Source organism: Ambystoma mexicanum, chromosome 1p (assembly GCF_040938575.1).
Source record: "Ambystoma mexicanum isolate Mex_15411 chromosome 1p, UKY_AmexF1_1, whole genome shotgun sequence".
Classification (NCBI taxonomy): domain Eukaryota; kingdom Metazoa; phylum Chordata; class Amphibia; order Caudata; family Ambystomatidae; genus Ambystoma; species Ambystoma mexicanum.
Window position 1 is genome coordinate 578,719,156 of NC_090921.1, and position 18,023 is coordinate 578,737,178.

The 18,023-nt window shown below is 42.9% G+C and overlaps 1 protein-coding gene across 3 annotated transcripts in view; it reads left to right on the forward strand.

Moving 5' to 3' along the window:
• Positions 1–18,023, forward strand: part of SF3A2 (splicing factor 3a subunit 2) — a 432,784-nt gene that overhangs the window by 185,062 nt on the left and 229,699 nt on the right. For all 3 annotated transcript variants that reach the window (XM_069649520.1, XM_069649521.1, XM_069649519.1), the window contains exon 6: positions 1,437–1,486. In XM_069649520.1, the coding sequence (XP_069505621.1) occupies positions 1,437–1,486 (50 nt within the window). The remainder of the gene's footprint in view (positions 1–1,436; positions 1,487–18,023) is intronic.

An 18,023-nucleotide genomic window follows, 5' to 3' on the forward strand; every position in this document is an offset into this window, starting at 1 on the left:
TAGTTGTGTGTAGTGGTCCCAGAGTGTACTGTATTCAAACTTTGCCTAACAGCAACAAGCCATTTAGATTTGTTAGTTAATGTAACAAAAAGTTACAGGAGCAGTGGGAGAAAAGTTACAATGTAACCCCCCCACATAAGGGTGTGTGTGCTGGTCCCGCAAAAGAAAAGGTAAGTAAGAACAAGTAAGCTTAGTACTCTTGGGAACTGTATCTCGCACAAGAGAATGAAATGAAATAAAAAGGGAAGTCCAATGACTTATCAGTAACACTGCACATAGGGTGCTGTGTGTCACAAAATTCAATAACCCGTGCCTGTATTAAAATACATGGAGGAAAGCATAACTCCATGAAAGTAAAAAGAGAACACAAAAGCAGTAAAATGAGATTCCCAGTCAGCAACAGAATGAGGGAGTGGTAAAAAGTGCCACTCAATTATAGAATAAATCAAAACGTTCCAGAGTCCGGCAAACAGTGCAGGAAGAGCTTATTTCTCATGTTTTTTTGGTTTTTTTTGCAAGTGTACAAAACAGATAAGTTAATTTTATCTCCCCTATAAGAAAATAGTGTAGGGAATGGTGATGGTGAAGTTATTACAGTACAGTTGATCAGAGTAGAACAGACTGACAAAATCATGAACAAAAGACCAGGAAGTGATGGTATTATAAAAATGTGTGCACTTGTTTAAGATTAGGCAGCATTACATTCATACGATTACTGGATGATGAATAGTAAATGTAACCATATGTCCATAGCACTGGCGAGAAACTGAAGGAGCAAATGTGAGGTATTTCCATATACTAAGAAGTTGTGGCTATACTGAACAATGCAAGTGTGCTGCAAACCACTACAACAGTAGATGAAACTGAAAGTGCTGCTAATTTGTATGTATTCATTGTAATTGCGGTACCACTTTGAACAAATACATTTTTGACAGACAACCCAAAGGCACTCTTTTTGCAGCTTTGTACTTAAAACACGTATGTGGCTGTCCACGTCCTTAACAAACACAGTTGCCGAGGACAGCTGGGTCCTTGGCAAACCCATTAATTGCATGCAGCATTTCAGCAATTGTTTTCTAATGCATTTAATGATGTTGATGCCACCAATCATTCAGCAATCGATATGTTGTGGTTACCATTATAATGGTATTTGTGTTTTAGTGATTTTGGGTTTTGTGCCATCAGAAATTTTCACCAAACTTCCTAACCCATCAGTCTGGGTGATTTTAGAGTATTCTTTCTTTTGTTAATATTAATGCCATCCATCCAGTGCAGAAAGATTACAATGCTCCATAGTCAGTTATCTATTCTGGAGAGACCTTACTAATCTTTGGGGTTTTTAATTCGTCCCGCGGCTGCCTTTTTTTCGCTTTTGGTTGCTAAGATTTGTTTGTAATTTGAATGGAAAGTAAATTAAATCTAACTTTGTCTTGCAGTAACTAAACAGAAAGACCCAGAGGTTGGCCAGCAAAGTCTACTCTTTCAGGTAATTTTCTTTTTTGGCAATAGTTGAAAACCATCCACAAAATGAATGTATCACTGTGCGAGTACTCTTAATTTCTGGACCTTACCCTCCCACACTTTTTACTGCTTAGTGATGTCTGTTAAATAGTGGGTGTTGATGTACGTCTAAAATATTGTATGGCAATTTGGGCTCATATTTCTAGTATAGTCATTATAGGGTATATAAAATGCCTTTTTTTTTTTTCTACAGCAAAAGTGCTGGGAAAAAAAGTTTCGAATGGTGTTTTATTTTTTATGGGGGGGGGTTCCGCCCCAACCCCCAGTTTTCCTTTGTAAAAAAATCTTTTTTTTGCACACTAAACTAAAAATATATATATGTATTGCATGTTTTCGAAGATCAAAAAGGGGCGCTGATGGCGTGTTTGTAATACTATCCCTAGTGTGACGTGCACTGTCGTGCGTCAAGGTCATCGGGTTGTTTTTGTCCGTGATTGTGGTAGGTCGCTCTTTGCAGAGTTCCTAGCTTAACAGTTATTTGAGATTGTTTATTAATATATTACCCCTCCATTTGACACTCCTTTTGGCGCTCGACTCATCAACCAGTACTCTGCGACAAAACTTCTAGAAGCTGAAGAGAAGACCTTCTCAGAGGGCGACTTCGACTCCTTGCTGGTTTTGGCCTACACCAGGCTGTGTCTTTGCAGTAGGGAGAGTGGGGGGACTCGATATCTTGCATTTATTCACACTCGCTTTTACTTATTGTCTAGCTGCCCTTCTTTTCAATTCTGGGAAGAACACCTTTTATGTGTTGCCCTTCCTGTAATAGGAAATTCCTGTGGGAGGACACACAACTGTTGGGTAAGATTTTGATATTCATGAAAAATCATCTTGACCTGTGTCAACCTCAAACTTTTGCTTGGACTTGATTATTTTTCCTTGCCCTTTGGTGAGTGGGAATCTTTTTCTCCCATTCATCTAGTCTTTTACTCTTTTTATGGGTGTAATTTTTAAGACTCTCCATAGTGTCTTTTTAGTTCTATCCTCTTGGACAACTTTTGGCACATACTGCCTATTGTTGCTGGTTTGCCCTTTGGGCTCCCCTTTTAACTTTCTCTGGCTAACCTTGTAAGAACTACAGTTCCCTAGGGTGGAACGGATCTTTGGATCCTTTTTACATTTTATTAGGTGAAACCAGCAAACTCCCCCCGCACCCTCCAATTTATGTGGAGTGCTGGGGAGATGCAATGTATCCCCCCTCACATGAACACTGTAACAATTCTGTTAAAAGGACAAACTTACCTTTTAATGGCTGGTGGCAGTGACCCTTTTGACCAAAATGGCCCGTCTTCTTTTTTTCGCCATTTTTGTGTCTTGTCCTTTCTTGTTCCTTCACCTGACCGCCAGGGCAGGAAATTCCTTTGTGTGATTTTCTGTCCTGCTGTCCCTCGCTGCTGTTCCTGGCTGCCCACTAGCCCCCTCTGGCTCCTGTTGTCTGGAGTAAGCGCACAGCGACATCGGGCATTGCGCACCTCGGTGCGAGTAACATTCGGAAGGTGATTCAATTTTCACATGATTAATTGCCATTTCAAGAACACAACTAATTTCAGAGTGCACTCCAGATCTCTCTTCTTTGTGCATTGTTGCCCAATCCAGATGCCCTGCTAAAGATGGCCGCCCAACAGTGCCTGATCTGATTTCTCCTGTTGCCTGGCCTGCCCCCACCCTCCCATTGGTTGGCTTGACTTCTTTTAGCCAATAGCAGCAACCGGGAGGCGGGAGCAGGCCCACTGCAACAAAGGCCCTGTCTGCTCCTCCTACACCCGCTGTTAGGCAAGATTGTGTGCAGTATCCTTTGGAGGACGACAGCAACCTTGACCGCTTGGCAATAGGAACCCAACCTTTGGTATAAATCTGTACTACACAGGTTGGTACTGTGGCTGAGAAGCCAGGCTTATCTCAAGAGGGGTCAATGTGAGCAGTAGGGTTGTAACAGAGTTTCACAGTGGCAGTTATTCATATAAACACTTACACTCAAGGTTTCTTGATTAAACAATTATTCATTTATTTGTCAGTTATAAGCCTTCTTCAGAAGGGAGCAAAACATGTAACAATTATAATACAATTCAAAACACACTCTTTCTCTGAATCAGATTATACCCATTGGGGATGGTACACACACTCCCTACACCCTCACGTGACTTAAATAGCTAGGACACTGTGGACATCGATTCATCACTGGTACATTTAGAGCAATACTGAGTTTGTTCTTGTGGCAGGGTAAAAACAGAGGATAGCGTACTCTACGCTGATTCAACCAAAAGAGGTGGGGGTACTGGATTGCTGGAAATGTATGCTTATTATAGAGCCTCTCAGTTCGGGGCTATAGAGCCACACCTGCGAGGAGACCAACAAACAGTGGGTGGCCATTGAAAACTACAGATTGAGACCGGCTTTCCTAGGAGAATGGTTATGGGCCCCAAGGAAAGCCTTCCCGAACAGTGTAATTAATCACTTTGCTATGGGGTCTCTGTTGCGTCTGTGGTGGAATAAAGGCGAAATGAAGGGTCTCGCAACGTGGCCGTCCCCCATGAGCTGTATCTGGGCCCCACCGATTCGCAATGACATTGTAGATTCACAGAGGTTCCAGGGTTGGTATGATGCAGGGCTCGAAAGAGTGGGCCAGTTAATAAAGCCACAGGGATGCATCGTGATCAAGGATCTTGACGGGCCTCCAAATAGGGCCCCCTACAGGTGTTTACATTTCTGCAGCTTAAAGGAACCCCAATGGTGACAAAACGGAAGGGGAAACTAGTGCTGGAACTCGCCCCTTTTGAGAACGTTTTGGGAGAATCAGCCCACACTAAAGATCTCGTATCAACTCTGTGGCGCTCCTCAGTGTGAGAGGGACCAAAACGGAAGGGCTACGAAAAAGATGGGGGGGGGGGTAGACATAGACCCCATAATGACGGATGCCCTCTGTGCTAGGATGTGTAAGTCGGCACACAAGACATCCCTCTCAGCCCAATACAAACTTAACGGATTAAAATGGCTACATAGGTGGCAGTTTGACCCCCTAAGACTCTCAAAGATGTTTGCTCAGACAAGTCCTATGTGCTGAAGAGGATGTGGAAATCAGGCCGACTATTGGCATATGTGTTGGGCTTGTCCCAAGTCGCAGGCATATTTGAAGGAGGTCCTGGCATGGATCAAGAGGATTGAGGGGTTTCCTCGGGATCTGGACCCGATGTTGGTCCTTTTTGGCCTTGAGCAACAGGACAACCATTGGAAGAGTGCCTCACATAACTCACTTCCTGTTGCTCGCAACAAGGGCATGTATCATAAGCTGGAAACTACCGTCTCTCCCAGTAGAGGCCACCTGGACAAAGAAAGCCTCAGACCTGTACGGCATGGAAAACCTCACGGGTCTCTTGTTGAACATTACACCTGGCAGGGAAATGGAGTGGGCTCCGTTCCTGGAAGCCTACAGAGACCGGACTACCAGTCGAGTGGCCGCTGATCCCAAATGATCTTGCTTGGTTGATCGAGATGAAAGGCGATTGCTTCCTGTTTGAACTCTGGGGCGGTGGGGGGGGGTGGAGATGGAGAGGGCGGGAGGGGGTGTTTCGGATTTCTTGTTTTTCTTTCTTTATTAATGACGCGTGTTTGATCAATTCTGTTCATTGGTTGAAAATGCTCAATAAAATCAAATAAAAAATCAATAAAATACATATGCATTTGATGGAAAAGTTTTGATGGATATGCACTTTTAATGTAAAATATAGAATGTTGATGCTTTTATTTTCGATGCAATGACTATAAACCGTATAGTACATGCTTATACCAAAGGTTGGGTGAACTATTGCCAAGAGATCAAGGCTGCTGCAGTCTCCCACAGGGTACTGCATGCAGTCTTGCCTAACAACTGTTTGGCTGAGTTCCTACATAAAAGTCTGTTCCTGGAAGCTGAAGAAGTAGTCTACCACTGGAACCAAAACCGAAGAGAAAGATGAAGAATTTGCTGCTGAAACGATTTCCAGCGACCGGAGAGCCTTGTGTGTAACCAGAGCCTGCTGTTACCCTTCCTTCCAATCGACCTGGCAACTCTGAAAAAGACTACCCTGACCCAGACCCTGGTGAGTCCCACTAGACTCGAAGACCCTGCATTTTGAACCATCCCACACCGTGCGGTGACCTTGCGGGGTGCAATACTCTGGGACCTCAAGCCATTGTGCAGTGCATGATTTTCAGGATTCCGAATCTCGCAGAAACTTTGTGGGCAGTCCCTTTTGGGTGCATTACAATAATCTTGACCTATTGGCAATAGGGACCCAACCTTTGGTATAGGTTGGAACTACACAGGTTGGTAGGGTGGCTGAGCAGCCAGGCTTATCTCAAGAGGGGTCAATGTGAGCAGTGATGTTGTGACCGCTTCACAGTAGCAGTTATTCAAATAAACACACTCAAGGTTTCTTGATGAAACAATTATCAATTAATTTCACAGTCCTTTATATAAGCCTTCTTCAAAAGGGAGCAATAAATAGATAACACGAATAATGCACTTCAAAACACACTCAGTTTATCTAAATCAGTTGATACCCATTGGGGATGGCACACAGACAATTGCTACACACTCGTGACCTAAATAGCTAGGACACTGTGGACATTGATTTATCACTGGTACATTTAGAGCAATACTGAGTTAGGTTAAAAGATAGAATAGAGGAATAAAACAAAGGTTAATAAATAATTTATAAACGGGAAAGTACTTTTAAGAACCGTCCAAAGCAGAGTAAATTAACCTTCTTGGGGAAAAGGCCAAAGCACAAAGTCAGAGGTAAAGAGGAGTCTCTCAGGGAGCCAGGACAGCCAATGTTAATTGCACAATATCAAGGGGAACTGAAGATCTTCTTTGCAGGTAGGTAAAAAGTCTTGCACAATGTTTTTAGAAATGTTTGTAGAAATGTAGAACACTTAAAGAGCCACAAGCTGGGAGGCTTGTGAGGGGAAAATATTTAGCAACTCTGCAAGGTAACCAAGTATGGTCTCGACTAAGAGCAAGTAAGGCTACACAACAAGAGGTAAGTTCTCTTAGACTTTACAGTACCTCTGGTTGGAAGAAGTGGTTCCAGCTGGCTTCTTTTCCTGTGCAGCTCTGGAGATCCTGTTGTTCCTGAGCCCCAGTCGTGAGGACAAGAGGGAGGGCGTTTGTGGACTCCTGCTCTGCAATGGGAAGGTCATCGGCAGCAATGGGCAAACTTCGATTCAGCGGTTCTTGAGTGTTTCAGCTCCTCACGTCTGACAGCAAATTGCAACACTGCGGTTCTCGGGCACCACTTCAGATTTGCCTCGCATCTGGGGTTCAGCACTCTGTTGAGGTGGCTCAGGCATGGTCCGTCCTGCATCAGGGAAGATGGGTCTGACTTAAAAGCAATGCATGCAATCTAGTATTCTTCTCCCTGGCACTTTGGTTCTAGCAGCAATAGCAGTGGAAGTACAGCCAGCTCTGAGAGATTGTCCAGATGGATGTCCAACTCAAAAGGAGAAGTCGTCTTTGCAGGGCTTCTCTAGTCTAGGTGAATTCGGATCTTCAGCAAAGCAGCAGGGCTTCAACGGCGAACCAGTGGTCCAGGGGTTGCAGCAGGCGTCTCTTCCAAGTTCTTCTTCGGATTCCTTTGTCCAGTGGTCGACTCTGCCTTCCAAGCCAAAAAGCCTTCCCTTTTATGCAGGTTTCTCCAATTCATTCCAGCTTAGCTGTCAATCACACAGCAGGGTGTCTGTCCTTGCCGGACAGCCAGCCGGCCAATCACCTTTGGGTGCAGTCCTGTAAACAAGGGGATTAAGCACAGGGAGTTTCGGGCACCTCCCTCACTTCCTGCCCCTGCGAGACATACTGGAGCCAGAGGCGGGCTTCACTCGTGAATCCCACCAAAGACAAAACTAACAAAGGGACCAAACCTGGTTTGGACCTTCCGAGCAAGAAATGGTGAAAAAAGACCACCAGGGCCATTTTGACGAAATGGGCATCCATGGGTGCCTTACTTTGGCTGTGAATGCAGCCCACGGTAAAAACACCCAATGGTAGTAAAAAGTAAAACACTGCCACCAACAATTAATTGTAGAAAGGGTAACCTAAAACTAAACATGTTACATGAGAAACTAGACGAAGGGGATACTAAGTAACCCCTCCAGCACCCTATGGTAAAATGGTGTGTGCTGGGCCTAGAAAGTTACAAAATGTAAGTAAAGTCAATTTCACTTCACTGCTCTTGGAGACAGTAGTTTCACCAAGAGAAGGAATTAAAATCTTTGGGAAATCTAAGAATTCCCTTTACCACTGCACTGAAGGTGCTGTGTGACACAATGTAAAGATGATGCCTATGGAGTTTGTCAGACTCCAAAGTCAAAGGAAACAAAGAAAACACATGAAATTAGAAGTACAAAGGCCCAAAGTTCAGCAAAAGAACTGGGGGGGGTCTCTAAAGTGGGATGAATTTAGTACTAAACTGAAAATTCTCCCTAACAGTCCCCTCAACAGAATACTGGACTTCGCAAACAATCAGAATCTGACCAGCCATATTCGGTCTACTGTGCTCCTGAAAAAGGCACCATATTTGTTGCCTTTATATATAGTTGCTTCTGCTCCTCTAAAAAGTATATAAGTTGCTTTACTAACTTTGAATGGTGTTTCCGCCTTCTAAAAAGTAAGAAGTGTTAGTACTGTTTTATCATTGCCTAATTGAATGAGTGTAAAAGCTTACCAATAGGGTTTACCTGCCTTGAACCACATTGTGCCATTCTTAAAGTGTAACATTGGAATTTGCTTCCCCTGGTCTGCTTTATGCAGATCTTATACGATCTTGTGGTTTATACCTACCGTTAAGTAGCTGGAGGTTCCTTTAAAAATATTATAGGTTTTACTCATCTTGATTAGCTGATGCTCATCTAAACCTGTAACTCTGGGTTGTGCTTCCCCGAATTCCTATGGTGCTTCTAAAATGGTCTTAAAGTGCTTTCCTTCCGTAGAAACTGTATTATACATATCTTAAAAGTATAATGGGGTATAACTAGCTATTGTTCAGTAGTTTTGTGCCAGTAAGTCAATAACCTTGAAATACACTGTGTCTTAGTGTAAGAGTTTTGCTTTCCCTGATCTGCTTAGTGCATTCATAAAGTTAATGGGTGTTCATGCTTATCTTTGAGTAGCGTGAGGCCCCTCCAGAAATTGAGTTGTTTTACTGGCTCTGAACCAAGTTCTAAAAGGTAATGTTGCAAGGTGTATACTTGAAACAGGGTCGGTTTATTATGTGATTTCATAACTGAGTGTCACTTCTTGACTGACTAGGTCTACTACACTTGAAATACTGATTGTATTCTAAAAGTAGATCTAACCTGGTCTTATTCCCCAAGTATTGGGGAGGAAGGAAAGTTTAGGGGCAATGCGTTAGTCTTGGAATCAAGACAACGCAGCACAGCACAGGTTTGAATCCCGATCCTGCACTTAGAAACCACTCGTTGGCATGAAGTGTGTTCTAAAAGAACAATTCTATTTAAAAAAAGAATAGTATACCACTATCGTCAATGTATAACCTTAGTGACTCACCTTGATTTGCCGCTTGCTCCTCTAAATAATGGTATACCGTGGTCTGCATACCATAGATATTTTGTTGGTTTTTATGATTGTGTTTATATGATGTTATCGTACTTAATTACCGAAGAATTCTCTTGGCCTACTTGTATTTGTGTTAACCCTTTATTTTTACAATACATTGTTATCTTTGGCCCATATGCATGTTACAATTACTTTGTATGAAGCTACAGCCCTCTCTCCTTCCTAAGATTCTCAGGTGGTACAACCTTATACCAAGAGTGGAGTTTATGTACTGTCTTGGGTGTATGGCTTTATGAAGCCTTTGGTTGGACTTTAGAAAATACTGTCCTAACAAATAGCACATTAGTTGGTAGAACACATCCACAACCACCAGCCATAACTAGTGGGTTGTCTATGTAACTAAAAAGTCACAGGAGCAGAGACACTGGGGATACTATGTAGCCCATTGACACTCCACATAAGGTGGTGTGTGCCAATCTCTCATGGTATAATGTTCTTAGGTGGGGATACAGAGTATCCTGTAGTTAGTTGAGGATAATGAACGGATCTCAAAGGAGAACCCAAGGGTTTCCAACAACACTGTCCATAAGGAACTGTGTGCTGCACAAGTTAAACACTGATGCCTTAAAAGGGATATGGAGGAATGTAGACTCCATAGTAAAGGTAAAACACATAAATGTCAGCAGATGAGAATGAGTGGAAACAGACTCCACTCATTCAGGATCGAAAGAAAAAGGTCCAGAAGTCCAGCAAAAAAGTGCTCAGGCTCTCCCTAGGAAAGGGGATGAATCCTAAAAATGATAAATCTCTCTAACACTTGTACCCCCAAGACTAGGGGACAGGAAGATCTAATCGCTCCTGGATGAATCTCTTGGTCCACTCGGTCATACTTTCTGGAGAGACCATCGGCATTCTTATGTTGGGTACCTGACATGTGCTCAAAAGTGAAATCAAAGCTTTGGAGGCTTATGGACCACCTGAGCATTTTCAGATTTTTTCCCTTCATCCGTATCAGCCACCTGAAGGTTTGGTGCTTGGTTTGAATCCTGAAAGTAGTTCCATAGAAGTATGGCTTGAACTTCTTCAAGGCCCTTACTTTACTTTAATACATTTATATAGCGCAGCCATTAACCCGAGGGCGTGAGGGCACTACAAGATACAGACAACAAGTAACAAATATACAAGTCCGGGGTGCAGAGTCATGACGAAAGAGTTTGTAGCTGTCTCATAATCAATTAATTGAACATGTCTTTAGGCTCTTCTTAAACAATTCAAGGGAGTCAATGGATCTCATGTTTAAGGGCAGAGCGTTACAAGCTCTAGGTCCATTGAAGACAAAGGCTGAGTTTGCAGCTCTGACAGTATGGCACATTGGTTCAATCAAAGAATGCTGATAATTCGACCTTAGTATTCGCACATTGTTTTTAGTGGATAGCAGCTGTTGTAAGTATCCAGGCATGTTTCCTGATCTGCACTTATGTATAATCGTCAAAGTTCGGAATAAGAATCTAGAGGTCACTGGCAGCCAGTGTAGCTCACGTCTTGCTGGTGTAACATGATCTCTAAATTTAAGATTCATGACAGCTCTGATAGCCCCATTTTGGCATACCTGTAGCCTATTACAATCAGATTTACTGATACCCATGAGTAGGCTAGAGCAGTAATCTATTTTAGAGCCTACTATTGCTCTCGCAATGGTCTCCGCGTTCTCCTGTGAGATCAATGGCCTTAGATGTGCTAACAATTTGATGTAGTATGCACATGAGGATACAAGACTGCTGACATGTTTCATAATCATGTGTTGATCGAAAGTTACCCCAAGGGTTTTCACATTTTTTAGGGGTTTAATAGATTCTCCTCCCAATTGAAAGTTCTCATAATGGTATGTGGTGAGCCTATAACAAGTAGTTCCGTTTTTGATTTATTCAATGCTAGTTTGTTATGGACCATCCACGCCTCAATGAGAGAGAAGACTCTGTTAATGGCTACTATAGAAAATACTATAGAAAAGCATTCACGTTCAATAGTGGCCCCCCGGTTTCCCTATCTTTTAGTTTCCTACTAATGAAGCGGAGGGGGAGTGGGGGTTAAGAGGGGTGCTCCTTACATTTGCTATCAAAATTGATTCAAGCCTGCTCCTATCCCTGTGTTTGAAGCATCAGTATGGATTAAGAAGACCCGTGTATAATCTGGAGCTCTGATCACTAGAGCCTTACAGAGGGCATCTTTCAGCCCCTGAAATGCTTTTCCACAGTCCTCATTTCACTTGACTTTTTTTGGAGTACTTGGGAGTGGATACAGTATTCAAAGGAGAAGTCCCATAGTTATCAATGAAGTTCCTGTAGTAACCAGAAAGTCCTACGAAGGCTCTTACTTGAGTTTGAGTAGTTGGAGTGGCCCAGTCCTGTACAGCTCGTACCTTGCCAGGCAAGGGCTTAAAGGATAGTTCCGGGACTTTTTTTTGTATTGTCCCTACGGTTCGGCAATGTGTTTTTAAGCATAACTCGGTAGAAAACTTTCCTATGGACCTTACCCGACTTTTCGTCCATTAGCGCACTCGAAATCAGCCGCCATTTTCTGATAATCCTATCATTTCCCCCCATCGACCTGGCTCACCTGCTTTTGCGGCACTAAATCAAATACCCCGCCCCTGAAACAGACTTTATCAAAACATTCATATTCCCCGCCTCTATCCGTGACGTGACTGTGCTGCGTAGGCAAACGCGCCCAGGCGTCTTCTACGCGACTCCACACAGAACCCGGAAATCAACACAGATCAGCTCACAACACAGCGCGCCACAATTGGGAATATGAAACTGTACTTTTAAATCAAACCGCAAGATTGTAAATTTGGTAAAGTACATTTATTTGACATCAAATGTTTTGAGAATATTCAGCGATTTTCATTTTTATTTGCTCACGTTCCAAAAAGTTTGTTTTGAGGCACGCGATGTTCCTTTGCTGTACACAGGGTCTTAGATCATCTCACAATACAGCGCCACAATTCGGAATATGAAACTGTGGTTTAAAAGCAAACGGCAAGATTGTACATTTGGCAAAGTACATTTATTGGACATCAAATGTTTAGAGAATATTCAGCGATTTGCATTTTTCTTTGCTCTCGATCCAAAATAGTTCGTCTTGAGGCAAGCGATGTTCGTGTGCAGTACACAGGGTGTTGGTTTACGATAAAATAAGCTCTTCGGTCGCACTGATAGGCCACCACAACGGTCTGTATGTTGCATCTAGCCGTTAGTACCGCGTAAGGGCATACTTGTACTTGGCGATCGTCCCATAAAATGGTCAGGGTGGTAACGTTGTTCATGCGGAGAAGCAACTGGCGGTTGAAAAAGCCATCCGCCGGTGTCTGGTACTCGTGACACATACAATAATGAAGGATGTACCTGTTTTAAAAACATAAAAAATGAAATTAGTCTCACCATCAGATCTTTATTAAAATTATTCATTTTATATATTAGGTCGGGAAATTATTTCATAGCTAGGACAGTGCAACTGGGTATTATACGTCATTTCCAGTAACCCACCCCCTCTCCTCCGCCTTTTTCAGAGCCGCCTGAGCGCCAGTGGACCACTTCGTCACTGATATGATATAATATGGCATTTGCAACGCGCCCATACACAAGTGTTTCAAGGCGTGGCGAGGCAGGGAGGGGGGGGGAACAAGGAGAAGACAGACAACGATCCTACTAGGCCAGGTGTCATTCAGATCGTGCAAGTGCAGGGGTAGGGGGAAGGTAAAAGTGCAAGGGGAAGGGGAGGGGGGGAAGTGGAGTACAAGGTAAGTAGCATAAAATAATAAATGCATAGGGCCAGCTGGTGGCGAGTGCAAGGTAAGTGCAGAACAAGTGCTGGGAAGGGGGGGCTGTAGGATACTGAGACAGTCCCCCAGTGCAGGGGTTGAGAGGGAGGCAGTGCAGGTGGAGAGTGGAAGGGCCCAGGACCGAGGTCGCAGACAGTGGACCAGTTGTAGCAGGGGAAAGGGAGAGAGAAAGCAGAAGCAAAGAGGAAGGTTTTGAGGTGCTTCCGTAAAAGGAGATGGTTCTCCTCAAGATAGTGCTCGGTACAAAACAATATGCCACATAGAACGAACAAGTACAACTTAACCCGTCTTTAAAGCTACTGTATAGTAATTAAATTGTGGTATAAACTCATCTAAAGAGTTACTTACATTATATTTGCATTTTCCATTGTGTCTGTGCGTAGGGCAGCCCCGAAATACCACTCCTTCTATGCCGACGTTATTTCTTCTAATGAACGAACATTAAATGGCTATCGTTTCTGAAATTTTATTCATTATCGTTTCTTACGTTATTGCACCACACCCCCAAAAAGAAGTCTTTCGGGATGGTCCCGGCCTGTCAAGGTCAAATAACAATAGAACCTTATACTGAGTCGTGGGCCATTCCGGCACCCGAGCAAAAAATCAAAGCAGCTGACCTTCACTTTGAACGAGCACACATTCCTAGTTAGCTACATTCAGTGTAAGGCCATCTCACAGGACTTGAAATTTACACTCCATCTTTGCATTTTGTCTGCGTGCTTTGCAGCCCCAGAGAACCATAAATACGGAGACATTCTATATTTTTTGAAAAATGATTTATATTACTGTTTGGTTTAATTTAATGCGCAAATGAACAAGGTTGGATAGACACATTGCATGTACACTGAGCAATCACTTTTATTTACACAATACATAGCTACACATATTCAATGGGCCTGCGACATGAAGAGACTCGAGAGCAAAGTCACAGGTGACACCCGGGTGGTGCGGACTACTGCACGGTGAAGGGAGGGGCAAGGGTGGAGAGACGCATTGCATGTACACTGAGCAATCACTTTTATTTACACATTACATAGATACACCTATTCAATGGGCCTGCAACATGAGGAGACTCGAGAGAACAGACAATCAAATTACAATCATTTAAACCGTGATGTGTATTTCTCAATGAGCTCTGCTTTAGGTGGACATGGAACAGAGGCAATGTTGGGTGGCAATGCAGTTGTCCCCTGCACAGGTTCGTTCACAACTCCATGTATGTGCCTATCTAGGACATCAACAATAAGTCTCTCAATAAACTCATATTGCATATCCTCAAACACTGGTTTGATCACCCATTGTTTACTTCTTTTAGTGAAGGCCTTATTGTAGCGAAGCGTCCCTAAAGTTCCGGTCGTCCTACTTTGTTGACGGCCAACATTATGGTTATGTGCCAAGACCGCTAGAAGAGTCGGATTTATCATGCCCTCCATGCCAAAATGCAATCGTTTTGGCCTGTACTTTAGGCACATAGTGTGGAACACCTCCAAATCTCCTGTGTGGCAGAATTCCGTGAGTCCCCTCAAATCTCTTGTTATAGTTTTATCAAATACAATCTTTTCAATGGCTTTGTTAGTGGGTGATGAAGGAATCAACCACTTCTTCTTCCGTGCCTCCTCTGTGGACAAATGGCCATGTTCACAATTGTGGAAATGTTGGTTTGTGGTCCAGCGGTGAACGTTGCTACAGTGTAGCATTACTGACCGCCATTTTTCCAGTATAATTTCCAACGACCCTCCACATGTTTTTGAGCTCCACCAAAGATGGTTGCTGATTGACTTGGACCACTGTGAAATACCTTGCATATCTTTTTTTTTTACCTGCAGCCGACATTTTTTTATTGATTGTTTTTGCAAGATGCCAAACGTCAAATTGGTGATTTATATTTTTGTACTCTTCTCTCATTGTCTTGGCAATTGAAACGTGTCTGTCCGTGGCTATCAGGTCGATCACCATTCCCCGCGATTGTAGTTCTTGCAATGATGCTACAAAGCCAACTTTCTCCATGGCCACTGAGGATGTACTTTGTGACACCTGCACGACCACCGAACTCACAATTGTCTTACTTTCCATGTCCTGAAAGTGGTAGGTGCAGTACTTGGCTGAAAATCCTGGGCTGTCGCACTGTCCATCACCGGCTAGCCTGAACCGTTTGCCCGCGAATGTACTATCAATAGACATTTTTTCCATTCTCCAAGCTTCGCTAATGGCTGGAAATAGATAATCGGTTTGGTATTTGTAGAACTGAGTTTTCGCAATGAAATGGATTCCCACAAACTGAAAGAAAGACTCTAACTTTTTAAAACTTGAACCACTAAAAAGTGCAGCCGCTGCACAAAGTAGATTGCCTGCTGGCAGTTGCCCCAGCATGGGTTGTGCAGACCATGAGAAAGGATGATATTTTGTACAGGTGGCATGTATTTTAAGGTTAGTGCCTCGAATTGCACGAGTCACATTAATCAATGGCTCCCCACATACTTCCCCACCAACCGAATGCCCACATTTCATCCGAATAATAATATCAATCAAACAACTATCGAATACAATGAATTTGGCCTCTTTCCTTATACTGTCACTCTGCATCCCAGCTGGTTCGGCCTGTAACGTTGAGGACATGTCACTCACATGAAAGGTAGAATCTCTGATATCGTCTTCCGCTATGTTCAGTGATATTGATGGTGTTTCATTGTCGTCCACTTCATTCTCTTCCATTGCAACATCTGTTCCTTCTCCGGCGATGGGTGAATAAAACAATTTCTTCAACTTTCTCGTGGTCTTAGTTTTTGCGGGTGTGGATTCTGTGAATTGATCTCCGACTGCATCCGAACTACCAGGAGGACATTCACTGTCAATGGCTGGTGGTGGTATAGCTCCGTTGTCAATCACTTCATATTCTTCCCATTGGCACGATGCATCTCCAGTCTCAAGTCCCTGCCAAAAGGTTTGACAAGCAACATCTCTCGTTCGCTTCACTGTCTGTGTAGATCTAGTTCGTACACCCACTCGCAACTAGAGGACAGATTGGAAAAGGGATGTTCAGTTTAAACACAACTTACAGTATTGAACTATTAACAGTGAAAAACAACATAATATAGTGACCAGGACACTAACCTTCTTTTGCTTTCTTTTCTTTGAAACTTTCTTGCCTCGAACTTCAACATCTGGACGCTGTTGCTCTGACTCGTGTGTGCATGTCTCCACTTCCTCTTGAGCTGCAACGACTATATTTTCATGATAAGCACATCCATCACGCACTGACGCTCCATCGACTCCCTGAAACATAGAACTTTCATTAGTATGTATAATAATATTGAAAACACAAAATGTACTTGGGGACCAATACCCACGTACATCTCAATAGCAAAACACGAATGAACGCTTTGTGTAGAACATTCAAACGACAATTATTCACGCATTGTTGATCTAGTTAGATGGAACTGTCAAGATCCATACCTCGGGCTCCTCATAGACTTCCATTGAAGATATTATTAAAGATGATGCTTCAGTAACTCCCTGAAACACAGTAATTGCATTAGTATGGTTTTCTATTTTGTTAAAAAGAACATAAACTTTGTGCAGGCGTCAACGGCTCATCTAAATAGACCTGCACAAATGATCAGTTGTCTAAAATAAATAATGGATATGTAAATATGATTCCATTTGCTCGATCGTTGGAAGTGTCACCACCCAGAGATCTGCATCAACTACTAGGGGTGATGTTCTTGTAGAAGAAGCTCCGTCATCTCCCTGAAACATAGTACTTGCGTTAATAAAGAAGGAAGTATAGCGGATGTAATCACGTCATATGATTTCGCTTGATCGAACTGTCAGTATCCATACCTCGAAATGCATTAGAACATCAAGGGACGATGTAACTGCGGTGCACACTTCTGCAAGCTGTTGCGCCGACCCGTAACTGCATGCTCCGCCTTCTTCTTGGACTAATGCTCCATCGACTCCCTGAAACATAGGACTTTCATTAGTAATGAACACAATATTGAAAAAAGAAGACACATAGGAGGGCGACGACAGAAGGACATATCAATGGCTAAAAACGAAAGAAACATTGTGTGTAACAATCACGCTACAAGAATGCAAGATCTGATGATCTCCATCGATGGAACTGTCCGGAAACGTACCTCGAGCATCTGAGTGACATCAACGGTTGTCGTCAATACGTTGGACTCCTCAGCATCTCCCTGAAAGACAGTACTTGCATTATTTTGGATAACAATAATTATAACTGAAAACAAAGACTAGAGGACGAGTACAAGGGTGTACCATTAGGTAAAATAATTACACGATAAATTAAAACTATTGATTTACATGCCTAAAACAAGTCAGTGGCAGAATAGCCAAGTAAGATTACCCGATAGGCGCTTGAAGTGGCTGATGACTGCAATAACGACACGGATGGAGAATCTTCCGCCTTCATATTGAGTGGATACATAAATGGGGAAATTATTGTTAGCTAATGCTACACACTACCGCAAGGCCGAGAGATATATACGTAAACTTGACTCACCAGTGGAGGGATGTGGACGAATAGAGTGGGAATAGCGGTTGAGAGCAATTTTCGCCTCGCTCGCGGTGTGTTCTTCTTTATTAGCAATGATGTGGAGTACATGTCTGAGCTAAAGTGCCTGCTGCAGATGCGGTATCGATCACCCCTCTTGTCCGCAAAGACTTCTAGGACTCTACTTTCAAGCTCAGACGGTGGATATCCGCAATATCGGACCCATTCTCTTATCTGATCTATTGTCTTAGGGAAAACATGCATTATAGTACCTTCAGATTTATTATGGGTCTTCGAAGGGCAACCGCCAATGGAATAGGCAGGCATTGTGGAAAGTTCTGAAAAGTAAAGATCAACAATTCTCTATGAATACCAATGTGTTAAAAAATTAAATGACACATAAAAGGTTCAATGCAAGGTTCGTTTTGGTTCTTGGAACTATACACGTTATTCACATGCAGATAAGTATTTGAATAACTTTAAAAAAATAGAAAAATAATTTGACTAAACTCAGAACATGTGACTAGTTCCTTGCATGTACTGTCTTGAACGAAAAGAAATTGGACGCAAAATGATTATGGTACATGGCCTTA